Genomic DNA, 22241 nt, shown 5'->3' with positions numbered 1-22241 from the left:
AAGTCGGTCCTGAGGCGGGACGATGGCTGTCCGATGTGCTGGCAACAGGTTGCGCTGGTAGCGGGCTGAATTTCCCCCATGTCCTCAGTTGGTTGAGCAACATCTTCTCATCCCGACAGCGCTGCACAGGGCTGCTGCTGCTGCTGCAAAGGCTGACACACACACACACACACACACACACACACACACACACACACACAGGACCCCTGACTGAGGAGGAAGGAGCATCTCGGCATTTATCTTTGCAGGTACAGTAGAGCAAGTGTCCCGGTCTGAGTCTGTACACAGCCGCTGCCTGTGTACTGTGTGTTTACTTTTGTGGGATTTGGTGAACAAGTGTGTGGATGTGTTGGCCGTCTAATACTCTAAAGCCCCGTTTTTGCTGAGCGGGCATGTTTCTAACATTTGGACGGACACCTGTGGCTCTGTGTTTGGGCTCCGGCAGCCGTGCTCTCGTCCTCGGCTTTTCCTGCTCACGACAATGACCGACAACCAGCCTGGGGTTGGTGGTTTGTCCGCTTTTTCCAGAGGGTCTGGATCCACCTCTGTGTGTGTGTGTGTGTGTGTGTGTGCGTGTGTGTGTGTGTGTGTGTGTGTGTGCGTGTGCCGTTCCGCTGTCTATAATTGGATCTGACTGCGCTGCGTAAAGAGGATATGAGAGGTTATTATAGGAGGTGAAGGCTTCAAATCGGACGCGACGGCGTGTCGGTGGTGGGCAGGTGCGTCGGTTGTTTATCCCGTCGCTTGCGGCTCCTGTAAACAACCCGAACACGGTTTCGACTCGCACCGAAACTGACCGACCGGATAGGTGGGTGTGACGCAACGAGCCCAGGCGCAGACAGGTGCTCATTGGGATACTCTGCTGTGATGGTTCCCGCTGTGTAAAGTGTCCTCTGCTGGCAAATTAGCACGAATTTAAAAGTGATATTATTGAAGGAATGAGTCGAGCTGTGTTTAAAAAAAAAAAAAGTAGGTGGCTGAAAAGTGAGATAAACCTCACAAATGTATGTCTGCATGTTAGTTTACCAGCGAGAACTCACCTGCTGCTGTTGAAAGATGTTGGTGTTGCTTTAGGCCACACTTCAGGCTCACTTTCACCATCGCTGTTGTTATTTTACACAAGAGAAACTGCCCCCACCATCAACAACACATCCCACAACGCTGACAACAGTCTAACCAGGATGGCTTTTCTGTTGGAGAAAAATAACCATACTCACCCAAAAACAAATCCCACGTATGTTTTTATGTGACACATAGGACTGGGTGTTAAATTCAGTGTCATCATTGGCTTTTATTGTAATTGCATGGTGATACATCCATTTTGGGTTATTGTTTTACAACAATTCAGTTACCTAAACAATTTATCCCAAGCAAATTATACCAGAAACGAACAAAACTAGTTAAATAACATTTTGTTTTACATATGTGAGGAGCTGAACATCAGTTTATTGATTATGAAATGTTGTCTATATTTGTCATGTCCTGGTTTATATATTATTTTCTAAAAGTCTTCATGGCTGTAACTAATGATTACTTTCATTTGGGATCAAGTCGGGATAAGTTTTTCTTCTCAGTTTATCAAGTGAAGATGTGACCCTCACAATTTTTACAGGTGATATCTTCGGTTTTTGTCTAACCAGCGTCAACCAATGACATTCAATTTACAATAAAATAAAACGGAGAAAAGCAGGAAATGCCCATCTTGGAGAAGCTCGAAACCGGCACATGTTTGGAGTTTACGCTTAAACAACCCTATAAAGGATCAAAATTGTTGTGTATTACTTTTTCCGTTTATCTATTCCTCTGCTAATTGTTTCCTCTTGTAATATGGGCCTACTGGCATTGAGCTCAGCCAAATCACCAAGCCCTAGCGACAAAGTAACTTGTCTTCTTCAGATACCCAGGGGCGAGAGAAACTGTGACAGAAAGCTGAAGAGCAGATATGAGGTAAGAAGCAGAGGAGGGTGCAAGAACAGGCCAGAGGACAATGAGAAGTGAATGCTGGGTGAGGAGGAAGGGAAGCGTGATGGCAGATCGGCCCGTTTAGTGACATTCCTGTCTCTGTTGACACAGCCTTTCCTTGTGACAAGCGAGAGAGAGAGAGCATGAGAGGAGGTGAACCAGTTGTCACCAGCCAGTGCTCGGCTACCGGTTGCTGAACGTGCACAACAACTGAGCCTTTGTTGAAATCTGTGTTTACCCAGGGAGCATGTTCACACCTGGGAGCATGCGGTTGTGACCAGTGACCAGCAGCGGAGGGCTGAGCTCCTTGACAGCAGTTAAAATTGACAAAGAGAAACATACGTGTTTTGATGTCCAACATGGTCTGCAAAGCAGGTCGCTTGTTGTTATGTTAGGACGGCAGAATTCATTTGTTTTGCACTGTATTTTTAGTCTCCGGTTTTTCATCCATTAATTAGTCTCTTCACTTTTCATTTACTGCCTATGTGGACACTTTTGCGGATGTGTAGGCTTTACAGTTGATGCTGCCCCAGTTCTCAGTTTCCTCTTAATCTGTCCTTATTATACAAATGCAAACCACGCGCAATGCCAAGTGTAAAAGGGGGCGTCTGGAATCCTAAGAATGTTTTTGGGAAAGACAAAGGCTGACTTTGATTCCCTAATCTAACCTCATTGCTAGTCAAGGTGCTGCGTGTTACACTGTAACCAGCGGTCAGTTAGAGTTGGTTACACTTTAAGTTCTGTGAGAGTCAGAGCTGGAGGTGTGCCGGTGGTCGGAGTGTGGTACTGAATATTAGCAGAGTTTAAATACAGAGATACAAGAGGAATGACGATTTCTGCTTGTCAAGAAGCTCTCATAAGATACTGCACATTACTTATTACTTGCTTGAAAGGAGAAGTTGCTTATTAGATCAACTACCTGCTACCAGATGAGGAATGCACAGTGGGTTTGTGCATATGCACACACCAGTTCATATATATATGTGTGTGTATCTGCATATGCTTGAGCTGATGTCTGTGCCTGCACAGCTCAAAGTAAACAGTCTACGCCTGAGTGACTCTACTCTGAAGTCTGGCGACTGGGGAGACTCTGGCAGAGGCAGAGAGAAAGAGAGGAGGCCCAGTCCTGATATAGACCCTAGTGTTTAATGCTTCACAGAGCCTGGACAAAAGGAGGAGTATTCACCTTCTCATAGTGTTCATCACCAAACTCATTTTCAGAGCATGTAAGGTGGACAAGATGTTTTTAGGCAAAAATGCCAAACAGTGGGTCCAGCTTCTCAAACGTGACTTTTCTTTGTGATGTGTAACAGCTTTGGGTTTTGGACTGATGGTTATGTCACTGTGGACTAAAGACTAAATGAATAATCAAGATTATTCAACAATGAAAATGGTATTTGCAGCCATATTTAAATTCGACACAAATACAGATTCCTACATTCCCCATAAGGTAACGACAGCATCTTTTTTATTTGGCCCTCCCTGTCTTGTAAATGCTCACTTCTTTCAAACTCCAAGCCTCTGTTGTGTAACACAGACTTTATTTAGTAAGTTTTTATTTTCCAAGCCCAAGATGAGATAACCCTGGTGACATCATCTGGGTTATTTTTATAAATCCCCTTCCCCAGACACAGAGGACATTATACAAGTTTTATCACAGGCTGAGTAGTTCCACTCATGACCACTAAACTGACCTTCATGTGTAAAATCAGGGGAATGCCCCTGTAACATAATATTAAAACTTATATTTATTTGTCAGTAAAATATGTGACAGACTGTCAGTATCAGCTGATCATTTGCTACTTTGGCCACCAGTAGTGCAAATATAATCTATAAAAAATCTACTTGCACCCCTTTACAGTAGATCCTTGTTCCTCTGTTTCCCAGTATCAGAGTAAAAAAAAACTTCTAGATGGTTTGAATACAGAGAAATACCAAAAAAACTGAATGAGTCACCAAATTATCCTTCTTATGTCCTGTCTTCTTTAATAATGATTGGATAGAAACACACAGTGGCATATCAACTTGCCTTGTAACTTGTAAATAAGAGACATCATATTAATGGTCTGAGGTATCCTATACACACAAACTACTACTCCCACTGTGTTTTCCCTGCTGTCTCAACACACCCTCTGGGAAAAAGTGGGCCTCGACCTGTTCAAAGAGATTCTTGGTGCCCGGTAGCATATTTGGCATGACATGAATACAATACATTCTGGTTGAGAAGGAATTTAACCTGTAGAGCAGCAAAAGAAGATGACAGCTTAATCAAGATATACCAGCAATCTGATATTTTAGCTGAGCCAGACTGACTCCACCTGGGAAGAACTGGGCGATTCACACAAAAGCCAAGGAGGAGGTTATGAAGAAGGAGTGACATGGGTCAAAGGGAGGCAGAGGAGTTAGGGAGTAATCATGTCTCTTGCAAAAGCAAAATAGACTAGGGCACATTGTAACAGTGCGGCTGAGAGCTTGATCCTCTGCAGGTCTGAATTGTGGAATAGATTTTTTAGGATTGCAGCATGTAAACTTTCATGCTAAGTCTCCTTGTTGCTTACGTAACCTGATTTGCATCTCTGCTGTTTTCCCCTCTCTATCTGACCAGGCTGCTTGCACCGAAACCAGGAAGTGAACATGAGCACTCTCTCCACTGACAAGAAGCCTCTCGTGGATTATGGCGTTCAGATACGCTTCATCAAGGACCTCCATGACACAGGCGGGGGTCATCCTGATAAATCCAGGGGAAACAACAGTACAGCTCCCCCCTCCAATAAATATGGGGTAGCAGTGCGGGTTCAGGGAATCTCTGGACAGCCTTACGTGGTCCTGAAAGATGGTGAGAAAGGCGACTCATATGGAGTTCAGCTAAATACTCCCACACCCAGCTCAGGGTCACCGTCACCCTACAACAGCCTCCCCAAAACGAATAAAGAATCAACAGAATTCGCGAACCCCTACGTACCTGCTGTGAACACGACACGCTCCCCTGTTTCTCCAGCAGAGGATGAGGATGGGGAGATTTTCGGGAGCCCTCTTAAGCGACCTCCAGGGGATGGTCAAGCAGGAACACAAGGGGAGGAGGAAGGTGGAGCTGGAAGAGAAGGACAGGTGGAAAGGGCAAAAGCTGAACCCCAACTCAAAGCAACAGCCAGTGAAGCAGAGAAAAACAAAGAGTGGACTAATACAGAGGAGTATAATGAAGCAGGACTGAAACCTGTCAAATTAAACGGCACGGGACCCAGAGGGGTCAAGCAAGCTGGCTCTGGTTTCACAGGCTCTTTGGGGAGGTTCAGTGGGAAAAAACAGAGAACAGATTACCTTTCAGAGTCGTCCCCAGAACCTCCACCGTCAACCAATGGGGAGCCTGCCCCTGCGATCGACACCAACTCCCTGGCTCCCATCAACAAGCTCATCAGCAAATTTAACAGTTCGACACCAGGCAGCACCCCACAGACCAGAGGCCGCTCTGGAGCGAGGCAGCGGCTCAGGTTTGATGAGCGCAGGAGGTCCAGAAGTCTTGACACAAGAGGAGGTGTTCAGCCAGAAGTTTCCCCTCCCTCTCCTACCTCTTCCATTCTTGTGAATCCCTACGCTGTTCCCCTGTCTACATCCTCCAATTTGTTGACGTCATCTGCCCCAGCGAGCGGTAGCCTGGGAAGGAGCCCTGCATCTGTTGCCAAGGTGACGGCACTCGAGGCCCCCAAGCCCAGCTTTAAGTCACCAGGGAAGTTTGTTGCCAAGGACTTCTCTCCAGCTGTAGCTAAAAAGCCTGTAAGTACCAGCTGTGGGGAGCTTAGGAGCTATTTGCAGGTATTATATAGTCTCTTTGTTTTGTGTCTCATGCGCGCGCATGTGTGTGTGTGTGTGTGTGTGTGTGGTTTTTTTTTTTTGTTTGTTTTTTTTTAAATTTGGTAACTTTCTATTTGAAGGAGATACGCCCAAGGAGCCTGAGTCAAAGCAGCAAGGTCCTCAGAGGGGAGGAGCCTCAGGTCAAGCAGTCTATTTTCAACTCTCTCAAAGACAGGTAAACTACAAACAGGATTTACTGAATGGCTAGAGTCACTGTTACAATATGGATACACTGAGTTTACCAGTCTAATCCTCTGTCCATTTTTTCCTCGTCAACAACAGTGAGAGTGAGGGGTCCCTCACAAGAAGGGTCAACCCTGGTTATGAGACAACCAGCAGCTTTAAGGTACGACAAGACGTTAAATCTCATCCCATATTACACCCACATGTAGTAAATGAGAGCTTTACTTACAGATTAGAAAAAATATTTTTAGCAAAACTTGTATTTTGTGTGTTTCTGACAATTCTTTAACTAAACGAAAAAAAAACTGTAATAATGTGAGCATGGAAGTCCATCCTTGATACTGGGAGCAGTGCGCGTGACAAATAATGTCAACTCAAAGATCTGTTTACACACTTTTCCAGAGCTTTCAACCATATCTCACCATATTCATCAACAAATGAAACTAGCTCTGGTGTTCCACATTTAAATCACAGGATTGCATGTAAGCCAGAGGAAGAAATGCACTGCTGATATAATAACAATTAAGACATTGCATAAATTTATAATGGCACTTGTCCGACTTTGCTTTTGTTGTGCATATTGGTCAAACAAAAGGTTGGAACGTAGTGGCGTCAGGGATGGGTGGTCTTCTTCTCAGCAGAGCAGTTCTTATAATGAAGCTAACAGATGGTTGGCAGCCAGTCCTCCTTTCTTAGGATATGAAGTTTCTATCTTATTCAACTTTGTCCCCAAGGATCCTCCTCTGGCAGGCCAAAAGTATGAAAATTAAGAGGCTTGCTGAGTATTTCTCTGTCAATTTTGGTGCCTACTCCTTCGTGCTCCTCTGACACCTTATTAAAATAGACTGTGCCGTGGTTTTTATGAGGACACACGCACTACTTCCTTTAAATTTGCATCCTTTTGCATAAATCTACATACAGAAGTAATTCCTTTGTGTCCTTACCTTCTCACATCACATACACTTGATTATGTATGATCCCTTGTTATGTACTTCTCAGCATGGTCGTGGCCATGGCTGCTTGTGAATTATTTGCCCGTCTTGTCTCTTGGCAACGATGCACCTGCAGAGGAAAGCTGTTGAGGGCTCAGTGTGTGTTGAGAGCGCAGTCATTGAGAGGCATCAATAATTGAGTTGGACTGGAACCCTGCACCAGCTGGGGGTTGGCTTGCCGGATGGGACAGATCCTTCTTAGAGGGGTCTTGTTGTGCAAAACCTCCTTGCTCTTTCATGACGTTAACCACACCGTCCATTTCAGTGGATTCAGTGGCTGATTTCTCAAACCAAGCATCCAAGTGTAGGATGAAGGGGTTTAGAGTGTTTTTTTTTTTGTTGTTGTTTTTTTTTAATTGCCTGAGGCTATTTCTTCTCCAGCTCTGCTTCTACACCAAAACATTGCTTTTGTCTGTATAAAACCAAAACATGAGATCAGAGCAGGAGCAGATGACGTGTCTTGTTGCACACCAAAGGGCTCATTCGGAGACTGTTTTGGGGCATTTGTGATGCATCCAACATCCACATTAATATACTGACACACGCTTAGCCTTTCACTTCACAGGCTTACTTGCATTTCACAGTGTAATGTGAAGCAGGGTTCACATTCCCTGTGCCACTAATGTATGTGGCTCACTCTAAGAGCTTGTGGTATGTTTTGACTGGTTTAATGCAGTGTTACCAGTTAATGTGTGTCAGTGGGAGAGTGATGAGTTAATGCACCAGCGCCCTGTTTGTTCCCCAGGTTAACTGAGGATCAGATGCTGGATGTGTTGGATTACCTGAATCTAAGACAGCTGCTGTATGTCTGTTCGTGTAGAGAGTGAGCACCGGTGATCAAAATGGGAAAGAATTGGGTCATAGCCTTTCTGGTTTGTGACCCCTTAAAAGAACAAAGCAATTTCATTTTGGCCTGCTCATCAGTTTGCTAATGTGTACTGGGTGTGACCATTTGAACCAAAGAGCTATTTCAGGTGTTCCTGGTATGGAAGTGAAACTTTCAATTATGTGTCCCACAGACATTGTTGAATGTTTCACAGTTAGGGCTCCTCCCCGGTTAATTATCATCACAAAAGATCAGATGATGCATCAAAAATATCTTTGATAAAAAGAAATCAAGTTGAAATCCGTGTAAATAAAAAATTCAGGGGAAAAGTTACCTACAGATCCCAACCCAGTCGCTGAGCTTAACATTATGTTACATTTGCCCCTCATGGTGGATGGATTCTTTAATCGATTTACTTTTGGGTTTTGGATTAAATCTGGACTAATGCAGCAACTATGAAGTCATTTGTTGCTCACAAATTGAACAAAGATTCATTTTTCTTTTCTGCTCCACTGTTCATGACCCCCCAGAGTTACCTGGCGACATCTTCGGAGGGTCCCAACCCCCACATTGGTAACCACTGAACTAGAGGTGAAATCAAATCAGCCATTATTTTAGACCGGGCTTACATCGAATCTCGTTTGCAATAAGCGTTCAGTTAGTAATTCAGCTGTGACTATTAATGTAAAGGGGATGGGAGGAGAGTCTGTTTTAAGGATACAGCTGATGCAATTCAATCCAAGTGCTCAAAGAGCTTATACATATTCTCAGTTATGTTATCTTCAGTTAATTATCTTTTTGTTAGGACACCGAGAAACTGAAATGTCCCAGAACAGGATTATCTACACACTGTCCTGTGGGGGACGAGAAGAAAATGAAACAAATCTGTACAAAGTATATCTTCATAATCCATCGCTGATAAGTAACAGAAATGTGCGGTCCCCTGAGGAGCAAACCCGCCTGTGATCCTCATTTTGTCTCTCTTCTCTCTGTGTGTGCGTCCCTGTAATGAGTGTGTAGGAGGATAACAGACGTTTCATGGGCAGGCTGCGCTTCTACCTCCTTCTCAGTGAGCCTGAGCCTTGATGAGCAGCGGAGTGGTGTGGGCGACAAACGAGCCGCCGCTCCGGCTCTGCTCCCCTGCAGCCTGTCAGAAACTGTTGTTTATGTGGGGGAGATCAGCTTTTTTTGACGATGTCTGAGCACACTGGCAGGGTCTGTTCTCTCAGTGATTTTTTTTTTTTTTTTGGACTGTCAGAAACTAGGGCAAAAAACCCAAGGCAGGGTGTTTTATTTTTCTTTTTAATGTTAAAGATAATACAGAGCGCATAATGTATGTGCAAGGTTGACACTGACACTCTGTTGCAGTGTTTCCAGTTCTGTTCTCTGTCTTTGTGATCTCTCTTTGTTCTTTTTCCTCTAAAGCCTCACCCTCAATCTCCTCTACACTTTGTGTGTGTGTGTGTGTGTGTGTGTGTGTTTGTGTACAGAAAGGAGCATCTGATGGAAGTCTCCAAAAGGGGAATTTTGAGGAACTTCAGGAGCAACTCGACCGTTGCAAGAGAGAACTGCAGCAGGCCCATGACGAGTAAGAGTGTGTGTGGGTGTGTATGCGTGTGTGCGTGTGTGTGTGTGTGTGTGTGTGTGGGTGTTTGTGGTTTTGCATGTACAGTGTGTGCACTTAACAGCCAACAATACACTTCCAGTTATTGCTGCTGTGGCTTTTTTTTTGGTCAATGGATCGTTTTGCTATTACTTGATTGATTGGCTTGCTAATGACTCTGGTGTTGCAGTATGAGTAATGTGTGTGTGTGTGTGTGTGTGTGTGTGTGCGTGCAGACTGGCCGAGGAGCGTATGGTGAGAGAGGGCGCAGAGTGTCGTCTGCGCCTACAGGAAGACCAGCTGGCTGAGCTTCAAGAGGAGCTGAGGAGGGTTTCAGAAAACTCCCCTCACTCAGACTCACTGCAGACGGTACTGACACGCTGCAAAGCTGCACACACACAAACACTTTTATCTGTCTTACTATCTACTTATCTGTACACCCCCCGCCCCCAGGATCTGATGACTCTGCAGGCCGAGCTGGCTGAGGCTGCCATGTTACGTCAGCGGCAGGAGGATACGCTCCACCAGCGGGAGCGGGAGCTGACGGCCCTGAAGGGAGCTCTGAAGGAGGAGGTTGAGTGCCATGACAGAGAGATGGAGGCTCTCAGGGAGCAGTACAGCCAGGACATGGCGAAACTGAGAAAAACCATGGAACAGGTCACACAGGTGGATGGCACTGCTTATTGCATTTTGTGCATCGAGTCAGTCACGTAAAACTTTACATTGTTGCAGCCCGGGAGTTAGAACATGACTTTTCTGAACAGAACTCCTGTGGTTTGAACTGTGGTGCTGCAGTGGTCCATGGAACATTTAAGAGAAAATATGATTCTTGAAATGTATTCTTCGCTAGTTGTCAGTAGTTGAGATTTAAGGCTCTTTGATTAAATGATTAAAAAAACACTGAAAACAGGGATGAAAGGAATAAAAACTGTGCAGATGTGACAAATCATAAGGGACTTTTCAAACTAACTCAGCCAATAGGGGACTAATGATACACAGCAAGAATATTGATCAGTAAAATTATAAAACAAATGTGTCACTTCAACACCAGTGACTTCTACGGTCTCTGCATGATCGTCAGCTGCCTCATAAATGCTTCTGAGTTGATTCCAGTTGCATTTTTGTGCGGTTACTTTGTTGTAGGTTTAGCGTATCCTACTGTGTTTTTGACCAGATGAACCTTTAGAAAGAAGGAAGATTTTATTTGGTTCAGTAAAGCTAAAAATGTTGCTTTCGTAACGCAGACGTCACTGAACCAATGTGAACCAATTCAATAAACTGAGGAAAGAACAAGCAAAGCACTGTTTGCACAGACAGAACTGAATATACTGCTTAAAGAAACGAATAGTAAATACCACTTTCCACTTTGAAGTCCATTTTGTTTTTTCTTCTTCTTGTGTTTTTTTTTTCTTGCACTTTAAATCGTGTAGTTGTCAGATCATAAACTGTGGATCACTTGAGTGAGTAGTGTGCAGGATTCTACGTTTCTTTATAAGCTTTTCTTTCTTTGCGGGTTTGGTCAGAGGTGATGTCCATTTTATTTTGAGCTTTTGGTATTTGTGTCCCATATAAACTTGCACACTAACATATTTTTTCCTTTATTATTGTCATTATCCTTATGATGTTGTTTCAGTGTCAAAGTCAGTAACCTGCACATTACAGTGCAGTTAACCAGGACAATTTTTTTACCCCACTGACAGCCACAGTAAAACCCACAATGACTATCTCTCAGTTTCCAATCTCTGAATTTTTTTTTGTTACATCACATTCTGCTAATGCACTCTTTAGATAGAAACAGTTTCTTTTCCAAGGAGCTCTTTATACAGTTATAGTGGGAGAGCAGTCAGGTTATACCTGTCAGGCAGTTGTCCTACAGGTGTTATTAAGGTGATTAAATAGTGACTTGATTTTGCATCCGCCTATTATACACCCAGGCTTTGTCTTGCTATTCTGTCAGGGTACCATGAGGTACCGTGAGGTCAGGCAATTGCAATGTCAAACTTTTCTGGTTGAATCTCTACCATCGAGTTTCTGTTTCTACCAGTGGACTATTTTGGAGTACTGTAGGATGTAGAAGAAGTTATGTATGTACAGGAATAGATCGTTATGCAGATTTAAAAAAAAAAAAAAAAAGCAACAGCAGTGTCAGGAAGAACATAATGCACAGCCTGAGAGCAGGAAATAAACAGACAGGTTGTCAGCTGCTTTTGATGAGGTGATTTATTTAGCAAGAGGAGGATTAAAGCAGCTGGATCGCTGTTAGTGTCGACTGTACCATGCTCTTATCTTGTATGAAGTTTAATGGTGTTACTTCTTATCTAGAAGTATTTTTTAAGAAGTTGAAGAGACGCTGATGAAGGAGTAAGCTGAACGTTCTCTGTGTCTCTGATCCTTCGTGTCGAACATTTGCTTGAAAAGAAACTGAATTAAAAGAAAATGTGACAGATTTGGGTGTATGAGCTCCCTTTGAATCACTGCTCTTATACAGTATGTCATAATAATGAGAAGGGTAATTTAACAGCAGGGATAAACCCGTGTTGTACACTGACTCTAATAACTCTAGATATCATTTTGTGTGTGTGTGTGTGTGTGTTTGTGTTTGTTGGTCATGTATCAGTCCCAGGAGCAGATCGAGGAGGAGAGGGAGAGGGTGAACGCCTCCATGTTGACCCTAGAGGAAGAGCTGGAGAGCTGCAGAGATCAGGGAGAGCAGTGGAAGACGCAGCTGGAGGTCACCACACAGGAGCTGCACGACACCAGAGAAGAGTTAGTGTCTATAAGTCTATCTATATAAATATGTTCTTTATTGCACCGTATCGAAATAAATGGCAAATGAGCTTAAAATACATCAACATCCACCATATTTGTAAGCTGTTCAGCTGTTAAGCATTAATGACCTGTCACCAAAAACATTTGCTACTGTATTTTGTGTCTTTCTGTATAGAGGTAGCTCACATCAGAATCTAATTTTGAGGTCGGAGCGCACATACTGTGTCTTTTTAAATATCTTACTTCAAGGATGTCTTAAAAAAACACCTCACAAGCATGAAATAACATTCAAAGATAAATCAATGTTTAATTTAAAGGCTAAAGTATAAGTGTAAGCTCATATTTCTAAGATTGCAAACTGATTATGGAGCCATACAATTACTTTGGATCCATAAAAAGACAAACATACACATTCAAAGAGGCTTATGTCGACAGCTTTGAATTGGCAGTTGTAACATATTCCAGCCTCGGTCAAGCATCAAACACTCTCTGTCGTGTTTGATGTTACAATCAGGAGCATTGGTTCAAAGAATCTGAAGTCCTCACTGAAAACCTTGCTGTAAAAAAAAAACAAAAAAAAAAACAGTTTTTGGTTCACTCCTACAAGATAACATTTCTCTGGAGTTATTTTTAATGCATGCCCTCTTTCGCTTGACTTTTCATTCGGCAGGAGCGGGAAGCGCCTCAGCAGTCGAATGTGAGAGAGGAAATCAGTCTCACTGTGTTTGGTTCGAGTAGATTTAGTCGAGTTTCAATCAGAACTTGAGATGTTTTCCCTGAAATTCACCTGAGACGCTCATAGATCAGAGTGGAGTTTGTATCAGTGATCTGGTGATGATAAACCCAATCATGTCAATCCTTCAAACCAATCAACAGTCACAAATTTACTTATTTACTTCAAGTGATATTGATCAGTCATTATTTTATTGTTGTTGTTTTTTTAATCAATCAATCAAAACAACACATTTCCTGATTGAATTGCTAATGGACATCATTTTGAATAAATAAGTAGGTGGTGTGTTTCAGTTTTGAGTATTTCTATTCAAACAAAAGGCAGATTCTGGATGTGGTGATGTTTTTCGTAGTTTTGCTCCCTTTGCGCTTTGTTTGTTGCTCGCTTTGGCATGTGCACGTGTGTTCGTGCTTGCAGCCTTGGAGTGTGTATGTATGTGTGTGTGTGTGTGTGTGTGTGTGTGTGTGTGTGTGTGTGTGTGTGTGTGTCTGTAATAAGCTACATGGCAGCTACTATCACTGTGTGCTCTTTAAGATCTACTTTCTTTCTGCAGGCTGTTGAAATCCCGTTCGGAGAGGGGGGAATTTGAGGGCGAGCTGAAGACTCTTCAAGATTCACTTCTCTCCATGAAGAAACAAATGCCTGCGCCTGATGATAACCGGTCTTTAGTAGAGGTAATTCACGTTCACGTTAGGCAGAACACAGATTCTGCTCGTTGTGTGGGTGACATGCAGGGGCTCATCTTTTCTTTTTTCACAATATGTTTAGTTTGGTTTTTTTTAATCTGTCAGAGCAGTAATGTGACTGTGGGTTTTCCATTGGGTGAAGTTTAGATCATTTCTCAAATTCTAATTCATTTTTCCTGCACACACACACACATACACACACAAGAAAACGCGCACACACACACACACACATACACACAAACGCAATCGCCCTGGCACATTCCTCTTGCTCACACACGCATTATTCATCTCTGATTACTTATCCCAAGGAGCTTCAGCGTTGCCATGACGACCTGAAGCGGGCTCGCGCCGATCTGGACAAACAAAAGGGCGAGTTAGACGAGAAGAGCGAGGCACTTCAGTCCCTGAAGAAAGCGAGCGGAGAGAAAGAGGCCGAGCTTCAGTCTGAAATCAGCAGGTTGAAGGAGCAGTCGCAGAAAGACAAGGCCGAGCTGGAAAAGGCGCTCGAGAAGGCAAAGGAGGTGAAGCAGCGTCTAGATTGTATGGAAAAGAAGTGAATGTGATAATATAAACAAGGTTAAAAGAACACCTCGAGCATCAGTGAAATGGATTTAATGTACAAGAGAGTATAGTTTATGTATGCATATCAAAAACCAGAGGGAAGGGGCAGGTATTTTATATGTTGTCAGTCAATTCTGCATCAAATATCAGGTTTCTGTTTCACCTTCCCCCTGCTTCTCTCCGTTTTGACCCACGCCTCTCTTCAGTCTTTGGCTGGAAGGACTGTGGTGGACCACGGCGCCAACCTGGAGCTCCAGGAAGCAAACACTCGTCTCAGAGAGAGGCTGGCCCGCATGGTACGCACACAAAATAAATAAATAAACCACAGTACAGTACACAGCTGCATACACACACGCAAAATTATTTCAGTACACTTACAGTACAAGAACAAAAGAAATGGTCTCCCACACAGACGCTATTTTCAACTGAGAGATGTGAAGTAAATTAGATCCAAAGAGAAACTCAAACATGTAAGCGTGGAAAATAATCCCTCTGAGATAAATTTGCATAAGATGTGCATTGTGCTCTGTGTGCGCCAGAAAACCAGCGTATTACAGCTGTTTTAAGAGCTTTAATCTTATTACTCTTGATCATGTGAAGAGCGTAGTCGTACACACACATATAGGTGCAAAGCTAATACAAATCTGCATGTCAAGGATATGGAGTGGAAGATTCTGGTCTGGAGTTTGTATGCAGTAAAGTACAGAGTCTCTTTTCTAACTGTAGAATATGGACAAACTCAGAGCACTTTATTATTTTCCATTGCTCCTATTTTACATCACAGATGTAACAATGCAGAGTATAAAGGCCAATTATGAAATACTGGAAAAATACAAATTAGTTTGCAATGTGGTAAATATTGTTCTCTTCCTAACATCATGCACATGAAATACATTTTACCTACAACCTGATAGTAATAAAAACACAAACTAGACCACACACTATAGACCCCATGTTCATGAGTGGACATTTTGTCATTCTCCAGACGAGGCTTCACTCCAGCGTGAACCGGAGCTCAGAGGTGGAGGAGGCGGTGGAAGCCCTGGAGGATGAAAACCGCTCCCTGAAGTCCCAGCTGGAGGAGGCCAAGAGAGGAGCCACCCGCCTGAGCAAGGAGAGGGATGAGCTCACCCGGCGGCTGGAGGAGAGAGACCTGGAGAGGGAGGCGCTGCGGAGGGGCAAGAGCGACCTGGAGGAGCAGAAGAGGCTGCTGGACCGAGCCCTGGAGAAGATTAACAAAGAGGTGTGTGTGTGTGTGTGTGTGTGGGTGTGTGGATAATGTGTGTTACAGTTAGAGCAGCAGCATGGTTTGCTCATATACATAACGATGTTGTCATTCATTCCCATTTTCTCTCTCTTGCCTCCTCCACTGTCAGATGGAGATGATGATGGGAGATTCCCGTCAGTCGGTGGCAGCCCTGCAAACACAGCTCGATGACTACAGGGAGCGCTCAAGGAAGGACCTGCAGGAGGCACAGCGCAACAACAAAGACAGGCTGGCCGAGCTGCAGAGAGCCCAGAGCAACCTGAAGGCCCAGCAAGAAGAGGTGAGGACAAAGGGCAGGAAAAAGAGGAGGAAGGGGAATGTAAATGTAGGAAAACTCGTCTTGCACCAATGTCAGGTCAAAATTTAAATTTGTCCAAAACTTTTTAATCAGCGAATGCCAAAAAAATAACGATGTTTCCATCAGCTTCAGCTGTACTTTGTGTTTAGTACTGATTAGCAAATATTAGCATTCTAACATGCTAAACTACAGAGGTGGTAACCAACACGGTGAATATTGCACCTACTAAAAATAATGACAACATTGTCATTGAGGACATGTTCTCATACTGATGTTAGTATTTAGCTCATAGCAGTGCTGTGCCTATGTACAGCCTCGCTGTCTGTACACTCTTAGCTGTGTTAGAATATAGTAGAAGTGCATGTATAAGGTGATAAACAGCTTGCAGCCTTTTACCCAGAAGTGGTTAAGACATAGAAATGTGGAAATATATATTTCACATTTAGTCTGAGACAGTGTGGCAGAGCATGTATGTTTGGCAAAATGTAAGGTAATTATGAAGGCGGAAAAGGGCTGAGAGTAGGTGGAATTCCTATAAAATTTCATATATAAAGACCACCTGCACCTTTTTTTCAGGTTTCCCGTCTGAAGAAGGAGCTGCTGGTGTGCAGTGAGGAGAGAGACAGTGCCCAGTTGGAGAGAGATCTCCTCAACAACCGTCTCAAACACTTGGAGAGCGAATTCGAGGCAGAGAAGAGCACCCACACTGATCGCAGCAGGGAGATCAGGGGCCTGGAGGTGAGGCTTCAAGGTCGAAGGTCATGAACTCAGTAATGTAAAGATGGGTGGGAGTAAACTGGGCATACAGTGGTGTGTCAGCAAATTGAGTTTACATAGAAAATGGTGAGGGAGGCATGCATGTGAAGTTGAGGTGTCAAATAGCTTTAAGTACAGGCAGATAAGCCCCAAAAATAATATGTCACAGTATGTGTTAATCTCCTTATTTATCTGTGTACGTGTGTGTGCATGTGTGTTCACAGGATAAAATTAAGACTCTGGAGATCGAGCTGGATGAGGAGAGGAGCAGCGTAGAGCTTCTGAACGACCGTATCACACGCAGCAGAGATCAGGTGCCACATAGAAATTTTTGGATTCACATGCAAATAAGCAGGAGGCATTTTCTATGAAACGACAGAAATGATGACAGGTTTGCTCACACTGCCTCCTCATTCTCCTCTCAGGTGGATCAGCTTCGTTCAGAGCTGATGCAGGAGCGTTCGGCAAGACATGACCTGGAGATGGACAAGAGCGCACTTGAGAGACAGGTAATGTTCATTCATTCAGTGCCAGGACACACACACACACACACGCACAAACACACACACAGTTAGCTTTTTCGTTTATTCCCCTTCCAGGTGAAGGAGTTGAAGTCTCGTGTGGCAGACATGGAGGGACAGACTCGACCCTCAGCTGGAGTCACCCTGCTGGAAAACAAAATTCAAGAGTTAGAGGAGAGACTTCGCAGTGAAGAAAGGTATGTATGATAGAAGACAAAAAAGAAACAATCTCTATATTTAAATAGACAGTCCTACTTTCTGGATATCTTAATGAGACACATGTCGCTCCTGCACACTGTTGACACTTCTGGAAAATTTACTGAGAAGCTGTTTGGGTAAAGCAATCCCTCATCTGGCCTTTCATACGTCAAACAACGACAAACTCCAAGATTACATACACATATGTGTGTGTGACCCAGAAATCAACACCTGGAAAGGAATGAGGGAAAATATGCCACAACTTACCCACTAAAAACGTAAATATAATCGTGTCAAAGGTATTGTTGTAGTATTGTATGAATTCTGAATTTCTCCCCACAGAGAGAAGGCCAGTATCCAGGCCTCTCAGAGACGAATGGAGAGAAAACTAAAGGAGCTAAACGCCACGTTAGACCAGGAGAGAAACCAACACGTTGAGCAGAGAGATCAGGTAGATATCAAGATTTGCATGCAAATAATCTTTGCTCTTTGTTCTAGTGTTTGCCGGTTAAATACAAAAAGCTGATACTCAAACTGGATCTAACCAATTAGGGGACCAGTTAGATATTTTGCTTATTTATAGCCCTTTGTTGTTGCTGGGAGTAAGTAGCACAAAGCACAAAGACTGGAAACAGAGGGTGCTAACAGCTAGCCTGGCTCTGCTAGCTGGCACATAACTATTCGTAAAAACCAACATCTGCAGTTCTTACGTTTAGTTTTTTGTAAGGATCAAACTGATGCGGTAGAATATGTTAATTAGTAAGCTGAGTTTAGATTTACTAGTAGATATCGATTTTGTGAGCGCTACCTGTTTCCCTCTGGTTCCTTTTTTTTTTTTTTAGCTAAGCTAAGCTAACTGGCTGCTGGCTCTAACTACATATTAACCATGCAGACACAAAAGTGGTATCAATCTAACTTTTTGCAACAAGGTAAATAAGTGTATTTTCCAAACTGTCTAACTATTCTTTTAATGTCAAACCAGTGAAATTTAGTATCAATATGTTCCTGTGGTTGTCTCAAGTTTCCCGTTTCTTTCTTTGTACTAATTTACCTACTCAACAATTTTAATGATGTAGTGAGAATTATCTGTAGATCCTGTTTGACCTACACCTGCTGTTTAATCATTAACATAGTTCAAACATCGTTTATTGCTTGTTTTACATAAGACTAATCTCATCTGTACTCCTCCTGACCCACACCCAACCTGACTCGGTCACCAGAACGCTCCCTGACCTCCCTTCCCTTATCATCTTTCTGCTGCCTCGGCCTTTTTTCAGTGGCCGTAGTTGCCCCCTTACAAACCCACATACCCACCAAACCCCTGGCTTTGACCCCTATCTGTCTGGCTTCTACCCCTCTGCTCCCACGTCTTCACCTGTGACCTCCTCTGTTCCCCTCTAACCCCCTGCCTCTCCCTCTCTCCGTTCCCAGCTGTCTCTGCGTGTGAAGGCCTTGAAACGGCAGGTGGACGAGAGCGAAGGGGAGGTGGAGCGCCTTGAGGGAGTCCGTCGTAAGGTCCTCAGGGACTTGGAGGAGCAGCAGGAGCTGCAGGAGGCACTGCAGGCCAAAGTCACAGCACTAGAAGGAGAACTAAAGTAGGACTTAAGTCTGAGAAATAATGTTGATCTTAGATGTGTTTGTTTAGTCACAAAAGGCTTATATTTGATTTCACACACAATGTAAGGTGACTTCCTTAACTTTTAGGATTTAATATGTAACCACATCACTCTGTCATCTTTACACTAGGTGGCACTCTATAGTAACCAACGTTACACAGGCCTGTATTCATTGAGCTGCAGTGTATGAAAGTAAAAGAACCGAGTCATGCTGGATTTTCTTTTGTCTGCTTTCTCTCAGGCGGAAGTCACAGCAGACACATCGTGCAGCTCTGGGCTCCACCACTTTAAGTTCTGAGGATGAGGATGGTTTCTATGACACCAACATCACCTCCATCCTGAATGAAAGCCACCTACAGATCACCAACTCCTAGAATAAAATGACTGCAAAAATGAAAATTTTTTTTTTTTTTTTTTTCAGTGCAAGAACTTGTAAGATTTTGTTAGAGAAAGGTACTCAGGATGTCAAGAACTCTGTTGCCATGCACTACAGACTTGCCTTGCAGTTGTTCTTGGTTTTATTTTTAGTGCAGCAGTCCAACAGAGACAGGTTGTCAGGATAATTAGATTGCATTTTTTGAGCCTTCAGCTTTGATTATGATTGCTTCTTTGCTGTCATGTTTTATCTCTCTTGAGATCTACTGTTCCTCCGCTTTGCTGAAGAGAAGAATTATGATTACAGTTATTATTAAGGTTTTACTTCATCTACTTCAGCTTAAATTATGTTTTCAAAAAGGCTCTCTGCTGTTTTTGTATTGACAATATAAACAGTATACTACTGTGGTAGCACATTACTGTGGCATGGTTTATGTTCAGAGGTCATATGGTAGCAAGGTTTTTTGTTTCACTGACACCAGAATTGCAAATTCAAATCTTTTTTAAACCAAAAATATATTTTTTCTTTTTTTCTTACTGTTCCAGTTGTTGGTTTTTCCTGTGTTTGCTTATGCATGATAAGTTAGATCTGTCAATGTTGTTAGTGGCTCCAAGTGTTTCTCTGTGTGTTGAAAGTGATGTTTTTTTTTTGTTTGTTTGTTTTTTACCTTTGAATGTGACAGTAATAGGCCATTTAAACTGAGCCCGTATTTTTACACTGTATTAGCTGTGCATACCTGTTACTCAAGACAATCAAATATACATAAAGTAACACTGTGTATCCTCAGAGATTAATTTTCTCCCTATCAATTTTTCTACTTTAATGGCCATATTTCTGAATGTGGTTCAATATATTGCTGTGTGTTTAGCTTGGTCCATATGCATGTTTCACTCAAATGCCTTAAAATGAGTTTCATATTTTCACTTAATGTCATCACCACATGCATTGTATTTATATGCTGCTGCTGCTGCTATAATGATTTAATAGTTTTTCATATGCTTGCCTCTGCTTGCGTCTCCTCTGCATTCCTAATAGGTGTGTCATCACCTTAGCTGTGGAAGCGTTCCGCATTTCTCTTTGTTGCAACTGGCTGTGATGATGGTGTTATTATAGTTTAAAAATGTCACTTTGAAAATTAGTATTAGGGCAATTACAAGCAAGGATGCTATAAATTTAGAGTTTGTTTATTAAGCTGCTGGTAACATTTGATATTTGGCAAAGAGCTTTTTAAGCATCCCAATATTGTTGTAAGAAATTTTAAGTGCATTTTTGATCGTGTGTACAATAAAAAGAGGTATATTGTACTTCTTCTTCATTATTCTTACTTATTTTATTTGTTATAATGTAAGTTGTGCACTAATTTTGTAGGAAATGAGGGAGAAAGAGAGGCAACAAAGGTTGGCCAGACCTGAACCAGGGACACTGTGGTATACAGTATTATATTATATTGATATTATTTTTACATAGTTTGCTTTCAGCTGTGCAATGTAAATCTTAAACCTAATTACTTGTTTTTTTTCCCCTTTTATTTCACCAATTTGTAAAAAGCCATTTCATAAAATCTGGAGAGAAAAAATACTTTTCCGTGCCTCCATAAAATGAGGCCAGAGATCAGAGTAACCTACAGAGCAGCAGTCACAGAGATTTACTGATTTGCTCAAAATCCAGGGCGGATGTTTTAACCTTTTGGCCACTTTGCCAGTTTGATAAACTATTTTTTATTCGAACCCAGGAGGTATGATGGCCACATAAAGGCAAAAAAAACAAACAAAAGATCCATACACTGTACTCACAAAATACAACATTTCATTGACTATGTCTGCCAAAGATCTCAGTCTGTTGACCAACTTTTGCTTTCAACTGTAGAGCTTTTATTTGTCTATGATAGCCACTGTTTTGCCCCTGGGATAAAATGCTCTGTGAACCACCTTTCCCAGGGGTGCGGCTCTGACATCATAACTGCCCGCTCTGTGTACTCTGTCGGAGGAGTGCCAGGTAGCGGCAGGCCTGAACTTAGTACCAATTCATTGATTCTCTAACCCTAACCCTCACTTTACTGCTTTAAAGCTGCAATGGACCTCTTTCCCCTCTGAATGTCCATACATAATCTCCCCAATATAGTTGAATATAAGATAGTCCAATAAGAAAGAAAGTTTATAAGCAAAAGCAGATTGATAACCATTAAACCATAACTGGTGGAATCAGTAAAATGTACTGTATAGTTTTACAGTAGAAGATATATTTTTTTAGGATAAATGCAGCATGTTTTCAAATGTAGCATCTGGATGTTGGATTTCAAAAGACACAGGGAATGACAGCAGTCTTAACATATGCCGGGACTTTGCTTTGTATCAGAGACCAGTTTAAAATATTAGAAAACCTGACGCAAGTTCACACCTTTATAGGGATACAGAGAATACAAGATCAAAGCCTGCTGCTGTCCTGCTGTCTTGTTCTGTGCAGCAGCTCCTCCACAGCTTATCACTGCTAACCAATTTAGCAGGCCTGATGGTTTACTGTCAAAGGGAATTTCATACATTGTCAGGCAGCATGGCGTCATGGGGTCACTAACAATAAGGTGACAAATAGTAGCAGACAAATATATTTTAAGACCAAATCCCTTGGACTGGCTACTGTAGACATGAAATCTATTATTATTCTAGCATGGACTGCTTGGTGGCTCATTACAGTCAATTCATTTTAAACCAAGCTTGAATTCTGGACTATCCATATTACTTTAACAGTGCCTTATGCGGTCTTTTATCATTATTATTATTATTATTATTATTATTATAAGTAGTAGTATTAACAGTTCTGGATTAAACTCAAACTGTTCCTGAATTATTAGCTAAACTTGTTCCAAAAGAAAATGTGAGTGTTCTGAAAATCTGCCATCGATATTCAGATAATGAAATATCCCAAACTCATTTCGTTATTTAAAATCTAGATTCCCTTTCTAAGCTGTTTGTGTGAAGTGAGTGAGCAGTGTGGTTCTTTTAGCTCTGGCTGAGTTTTCCCCCTCCCAGACAGAGTCTGTAATCCTTA

The 22241-nt window shown here is 42.5% G+C and overlaps 1 protein-coding gene across 3 annotated transcripts; it reads left to right on the top strand.

The window, feature by feature from the left end:
* The first annotated feature begins 68 nt into the window (after window positions 1-68).
* Window positions 69-20500, top strand: cgnb (cingulin b). Of its 3 annotated transcripts, none has more exons than XM_071501139.1 (21): window positions 88-248; window positions 4568-5733; window positions 5892-5986; window positions 6094-6157; window positions 9303-9400; window positions 9652-9784; window positions 9869-10081; window positions 12033-12181; window positions 12855-12881; window positions 13471-13591; window positions 13912-14124; window positions 14371-14460; window positions 15150-15407; window positions 15541-15711; window positions 16306-16467; window positions 16710-16799; window positions 16911-16994; window positions 17085-17203; window positions 17547-17655; window positions 18636-18799; window positions 19062-20500. In XM_071501139.1, the coding sequence occupies exons 2-21, from the start codon at window positions 4597-4599 to the stop codon at window positions 19192-19194; spliced, it is 3630 nt and encodes a 1209-aa protein (XP_071357240.1). In that variant the 5' UTR covers window positions 88-248; window positions 4568-4596; the 3' UTR covers window positions 19195-20500. The 3 variants fall into 3 exon arrangements, with proteins under 3 accessions (XP_071357242.1, XP_071357240.1, XP_071357241.1); XM_071501140.1 differs by lacking the exon at window positions 88-248 and adding an exon at window positions 787-808; XM_071501141.1 differs by lacking the exon at window positions 12855-12881 and having other exon boundaries at window positions 69-248.
* The last annotated feature ends 1741 nt before the right edge of the window (window positions 20501-22241 follow it).

This window comes from Trachinotus anak, unplaced genomic scaffold (assembly GCF_046630095.1).
Source record: "Trachinotus anak isolate AG129_WGS33_773 ecotype Australia unplaced genomic scaffold, CSIRO_AGI_Tana_v1 ptg000016l, whole genome shotgun sequence".
Taxonomy (NCBI): domain Eukaryota; kingdom Metazoa; phylum Chordata; class Actinopteri; order Carangiformes; family Carangidae; genus Trachinotus; species Trachinotus anak.
Note: the sequence above shows the minus strand (reverse complement) of the source record. Positions and strands in the feature narration are given on the sequence as shown.

What these genes read in the sequence shown, in the direction of transcription:
- cgnb (XM_071501139.1), top strand. Translation starts at nt 4,597, where the DNA reads ATGAGCACTCTCTCCACTGACAAGAAGCCTCTCGTGGATTATGGCGTT. An exon ending in TGGAGAAGATTAACAAAGAG is followed by an intron (nt 15,408 to 15,540) that starts GTGTGTGTGTGT and finishes CTCCACTGTCAG; the next exon opens with ATGGAGATGATGATGGGAGA. An exon ending in TCACACGCAGCAGAGATCAG is followed by an intron (nt 16,800 to 16,910) that starts GTGCCACATAGA and finishes TTCTCCTCTCAG; the next exon opens with GTGGATCAGCTTCGTTCAGA.